The sequence below is a fragment of the Musa acuminata genome, unplaced genomic scaffold (genome assembly GCF_036884655.1).
Source record: "Musa acuminata AAA Group cultivar baxijiao unplaced genomic scaffold, Cavendish_Baxijiao_AAA HiC_scaffold_575, whole genome shotgun sequence".
Taxonomy (NCBI): Eukaryota; Viridiplantae; Streptophyta; class Magnoliopsida; order Zingiberales; family Musaceae; genus Musa; species Musa acuminata.
Window position 1 is genome coordinate 22,656 of NW_027020814.1, and position 6,177 is coordinate 28,832.

Below are 6,177 nucleotides of genomic sequence, written 5' to 3' on the forward strand. Positions count from 1 at the left end.
CACAAGAATCCGATAAGAAGACCATAGCGTGCGAGCCTGCTTGTAACACAAACATGGTTTCAGAATCTGCAGCTACGATAACACCATGACTTCCATCACAATAACCCCATGCCATCAATATTATTAGTTCCTCGTTTCTTTTCAGTCTCACTTCATCTGTAAGACAATACATTTACCTTGTTAGACGGAAAGAAATTACAGTTGTTTTATCAAGCCTGTACTCATAGAACAATACAGTTTCAGGATGGAGAATCGATTTCGACAGCTCCTGCAAGCACCAAATCCATGAGGAGAGCAAAGGTCAAAGAGAATTGAGTCACTGATATCTGCAAAGAACCCGGCACTTGAGAACAGTATCTTGAATGTAGAATCCTGGCAAGACCATGATCTTAACTCGGCCCGGGATTTGTGCTGTCTTTCTGTCTACAGGAATGTCTTCCATGTAAAGAGGATCGAAGTTCTGATTCTCTTCAACTCGCAGGATCATCAATGGTGGGCCGAACGAGAAAGCGAGCAGGTGAAGCAACCATATGCATTTGGCAGCCACAAAGAAGCAGTGGAGGAGCTGTTCGGGCCATGCTCTTGAAGAATTTAGCAAGGAAACGATGCAGCTCATTTTTTGATCACAGAACCTGCTGAAATCTTCACTGTAGTACTTGGTCCCCTTGCGCAGTACCTCATTCCAACTCAAGTTCCGTAGTGAAATGAATGATGAGAAGTTCTCCTGGCGATCTTGCTGCGGATCTAGAAATTTTGGTGAGCCATTCTTCTGGAACACACAGTTCTCGAAATCCTGATACAAAGATTGGTTTATCAGAGCTTCCACATGGTGTAACAATGCTTTCGAGTGTTTATTACTGGGTGGTGCCATCTGGTGAGGCTGGAGAAGCGATTTCAGCTTCTCCATCAGTTCACAACCAGTCTCTTCGATTTGATGGATCAGCATCTCGCAGAACTGTTTGACGGATAGCCTGGCTTCTGATACCATCTGCAGAAAACCTTCCGCCATTACCTCGTGGCTGACGGTCATCGTGTTGTCTTTTATGCTGCCATTGAATTTTGTTCTCATCGGCAAACTAGGCCGGTCCAAAACCAGGGAATTCTTCGCATGCTTTGCCTGCTTTAAGGCCTTCTTCAACTCTTCACAGTATGTTTCTAAATTGACTAGCTTTTGTTGCAGCTCTCCCAGCGAAGACCTCATTTCTGAGACTTCTGCCAGTGCTGCGTCCCTGTTCTTGTTGGCTTTAAACACTTCCTTCTTCACCGATTCAAGTGAAAGCAATCCCCAGTCCTTCAAAAGCTGAGCCATGTCTTCGGATTCTACAGGGTTTGGCGACATCTCTGGCTTGGGTTTCTTCTTCAATCTGGGGAATAACCATGACAGGATAGGCCCTCTCTGCTTGGTGTGCCCATGTGTTGGTGGCTCTGAGTCATGCAATGATCCTATGCTCGTGACTGCCTTCAAGTTCTTATGCTCGATTTCGTATTCCCGATTGATGGTTGGAGGCTTGCATGCGTTGCATGTAGCGATGGTTTCGTATCCTGGACTGGTTCTACTACTAGAAGAATTGAGGGCATCAGCCACAAGAGAAGCTTGCAAATTGTGATTTACGCATGAGCTTCTCTTGGAGAAATGTTCGGTTGTAAAGCAAATGTTCCGTTCGCTGTAAGGGGAAGAATGTTCATTTCTAACTATGTTTACTGATTCATCTTGCTTGCCTTCTGCTGGCTTCATGGCTCTCCAGGTTCCTGATAAGCTTCGGTTTTCTGGATGGATACTGTGATAAGCTCGTAATGGCTCTTCTTCGTCGTAACTCTGCCAAACATAGATAGACATTTTAAGTTTCAATTACAAAACAGGGGGAAGAACAGAAAATAAATAAAACAGTTTTAATGAAATGTGTTGTTAGATTAGAACATGTTGAGATTTCAGATTCCTCGAGGCCATAATTCTATTCAGATCAGTGAAGAATGTTCCCAATAATTGTTCACACTAAAAACATACATTCATATCTTAGTTTAGCCCTACTACTCTGCTGTGTTTTCGAGTTCATTGGGCATCAGATTCAAGTGAAAGAATGAGCAAACTATAGTCATGGGAAAGAGTAAGCAATATCTTTATGGAGAAAACATCATAAAATGAAATCAACAATAAACCTATATCGAAGAGAACAGAGCCTACAGTAGTCTTTGATTGATGGAAAAAATGAGAAAATTTATGAGACATTAAAACTCATTAGCCTAAGAATGCAATGTGATATGATCCATATTAAAATTATCATTAACTCAAGTGTGGATAATTAAAGTCCTCAACAAGATCCAAGCCTAAAAAGAGGAATCAAGAAGAACATAAGTTCATAGCTAAGATACTCAAAGTTGGAAGTAAATGACACTCAATCAAGTTATCCCTGCTGTAAGATGAGACATGATTAATAATCAGAATAAAAAACAACCAGAGAAATTTACAGAGGAGGATCTTATTATTTTGGTTTTCATACATTTACTTGTTGGTGTAGTTATACTAGTTGGCAGTTCATTCATAATGAGAGTCTTAGCACGACAAGATGTCTCATCTCTAAGACAAATAAAATTTCTGCATGCCAAGGATGATGGATGTTGAGACAAAGAGGGAAGCATTGCTAGACACATCCATCCTTGAAGAAGAAGAATAGCCACCACATATATAGAGTCCCTCCCAAGACAAAAGCATAAGGAAGTGTGAAGACCAAGCAGATTGCTCGTTGCAAGTGTGAAGACCTTCGAGAAAAGAAGTCTAAATTACCTCGCTATATTCCAAGATATCAAACATCAGAATCAACAGAATACAACCCCAGAAAAGAACCTAGTGAGCACGCATAGAGCAACCTGGAAGTAGTTCGCAGCCACGTTCAAGAAACGAACAAGAAGGAACATACCAAGAAGCTCCAAAGGTTTTAATGGAAGTTAACAACGACGGAATCCACTTGAAATCCCCCGAAATATTTGTCGCGATACTAACATCAAGAATCCACCAAGGTCAAACCGAACAAAGAATCGATCGAAAGATTCACACCGAGTTAACGCGTTTATTAGAGACGAACAAGCGAATGAAGCTAAAGGCTGAGGGCAGCAAGAATCCTCACAGGTGCGAAGACGGGGTAGTCTTCGGCCGTGGAGAGCGGATTAGAACGCCGCAAGAGAGAAGGGGAAGCACCGACGTGGGGGCCGAGGACGGCGGGGCTGCCAAGGTTGCTCCTTTGCAGCAGCGCCGCGTGCAGGGACCTCAGCTCCACGGCCTTGGCAATGGCGGCGTGGACATCCTCGTTCTGGGTCCCATGCGGCTGAGAAGAAGCGGTGGAAGAAGCCATGGCACCAAGAAGATATCGGAGAGCGGGGACTGAACTCAAAAGGGCATGGTGGTGTGGTCATAATACTCGAAGAGAAAACTATGGAAGAAGAGAGACAAGATTCGAGGAGGAGGAGGAGGAGGAGACAGCGAAAAGAAGAAATGTAACGTTGGTTTACTCTCAGAGGTCAGAGGTGGTGGAGGATGAGCGCGGGGACCTTATATACATACGGAGGACAGCCTCTGTTCTTCTTCGTTCCTCGTGGAAAGGATGAAGAGAGGTTGTCTGCACGGGTGTCCGCAGCATTCGGTGTGTGTGTTTGCAGTTGAAATATGTCTCCTGCAATAATAATTATTTTTCCACTGACTAGATTGAATGAAGGTGTAAAAGATTTATAGATCAATGTAATCCGAATTCCATCAGATGGAAGAAGTTGATTTGAGGGCAGAACTGTGACAGCTTGTTTTTTCGATTGATTGTTTCGGATAGCAACATGGAGTTACAGGTTAGAACCAGCACAAACATTCAGCACATAGGCCTTCAATCGAGATCGGTTGCTCGATCTTGGCGTGATGTGACCAACAGGTCCATTGGCACCTTCTGCTAATATTACCGCAGCCCGATTTGATGTTTGTGTCTGCAAACGAAATGGGCCAACAGCGCTGGGACTTTCTTTTTGGCAGCAATTGGCTATGGGACAACTCTCCACCCAGGAAAAGCCAACAGGGAAAGGTGGGCGAAGTCCTCTCTCTCTAGCTGTGCTCCTTTGTTTGCTGCTGTGATCAACAAACAAATTAGATGGAATCAAGCACCAGTCTCGAGACGAAAAGGTAGGGCTGAGAGCGTTCGCAGAACATGATCTTGAATCTTAAGCTTCTTGGCATGCCTCAGATGCGTCAATCTCATGATGATTTCTTTATGCTTCAAAGCCACACATATATGAGACCAAGGTACATGAAAAAGATGCTGACGAGCTTCTCCATGGTTCACAGGTCTCAACACTGTATGACCGACCATAGGCTTCTCTATGGTTTTCCTGTCACGGTGTTTCACACCCAATGCAGGCTCAGTTGCAGCCATGATTACAGACCTGACCTTCCTTGCCTAGGGGCTAAACTTGTTCGTTCCTCCAAAGTCGATGGCAACTCGATTCCGGTACAGTCTTCATCATCATAACCTGAAACGGGGGAAGCTTAATGTCATGGCAACATCAATGCATTCTGGCACATGTTCTGCAGCATCTTTTTCCATGTTACTCTCTGGGAAATGACACTGCCATGAAGCTCATCTGGTCGGAGAAAAGCATGGCGGAAGGAAGAAAGGCCACGTGTCTTCCAACCAGGTCCTCACACATACCGGATCATATCTGAAATGACAATAACATGAAGAAGGCTTTCAATCACATCTAACCTCTAGAACAATTTTTTTTTCTTGTTTTCACAGGGTAAGAATGCCTGTTAGCATGTGACCACCGTCCACTGTATACAAAAGATGAGAATGTTCAGAAGGATTGATTGATTGCAAGGAATGGAACTAAATAATAAAATATGGAGCACAGAGGAGGAGATGTGCCGATATCAGCAAGTACAATGCTGTAGTAAATTTCCTTCACATAACTTTCAAGGAGTAGTCTCTTCAGAAACTGCATACCTGCGATAATGGTCGAGTTATTCTTCAGATTCAAGTTGATGGGTGGCTCCAAAGAACGATTGTGGTGAGGCTGGCAACTGATAGCTAGGAGACATCGGCATAGGCATCCAAAACACAAGTCATCCTCTCTCTCTCTCTCTCTCTCTGTCTCTTCAGAAAAACAAATACAACAAGAATAAAGTAGGCCTATTATCTTGATATTATAAACATAACTCCGACCAAGGCAAAAGATGATGGACCTTTGTTTAACTCAACTAGCAGAAGAATGTCACAAGAAATGATGGTTGTCAAGGCACATCCAAATATACAGCTATTTTGTGGAACTAGAGACAATAGTTACACGCAGACGCTTCCTTGCTGCATTGCCATCATGTGCTGCCCTCTTCCTTGGTAATTCCATAAGCAAGTGATAAGAATTGATATTACAGTAGGCCTGCGGTGGTTCCAAGATCATGAGTCACTTTCAAGCATTGTATCAGTTTTCTTCTGATGAAATAAAAAGGATTTGAAGGTGAATAGAAAGTGACAAAGCACCTGCCACCAAGGGTTTGGTTGTCTTCGAGTTCAGAGACCCACTCCTTCCCCTCTCGGTTGAGATAGAAGAACACTGCATCCTGTTGATGGAGAGAAATGAGAAGGTTGCTGCACCCAGTTGTCAGTGCTTAGCATCCATGGCCGTCATACCAAAAACCCACAGGTGACAGGAAAGCTGAAATATGAAATTGGATGCCATTAAGTCTGCAGCCCTGTCGTTCTCTGCAAATGAAAGCAGCACAAGTGATGACCACCCTGAACAAGGCTGAGACCCACCGAAGCCTTGCTTCAATCAAGGAGTGATAGGGGTTAGTGGGGACCAGCATGGCAGGACAAACTATTTTAGAGATCGAAAATTTTTTATTTCCTTTTTTTTTCATTGTTGAATTAAAACATAATACTCATGTCATAAGCTTTGGTTAACAGCAATTACCATCTTTCTTAAACATATTTAGAAGGACGCTGTCACAAGATCAAATCCTACTTGTACACTTCTTAATTAGGCTTTATTTTCTTGTATTTGAGACATTAATATCTTTGACAATGTGGCAGTACAAGAATTCATGTCACTTCACTTCTTTGAGAAATTCAAGATCCTGAAGTTGCTTATAGAAAATCCTAAACCATGTGGAAGTAAAAGACACAATAAGACTGTATGACTTGTATA

At 43.0% G+C, this 6,177-nt stretch overlaps 1 protein-coding gene across 1 annotated transcript; it reads right to left on the reverse strand.

The window, feature by feature from the left end:
- Positions 1-39: 39 nt before the first annotated feature.
- Positions 40-3,644, reverse strand: LOC135661832 (IRK-interacting protein-like). The gene is made up of 2 exons (XM_065176555.1): positions 3,123-3,644; positions 40-1,816 (listed from the first exon to the last, which is right to left on the reverse strand). The coding sequence occupies exons 1-2, from the start codon at positions 3,345-3,347 to the stop codon at positions 317-319; spliced, it is 1,725 nt and encodes a 574-aa protein (XP_065032627.1). The 5' UTR covers positions 3,348-3,644; the 3' UTR covers positions 40-316.
- Between the last annotated feature and the right edge of the window lie 2,533 nt (positions 3,645-6,177).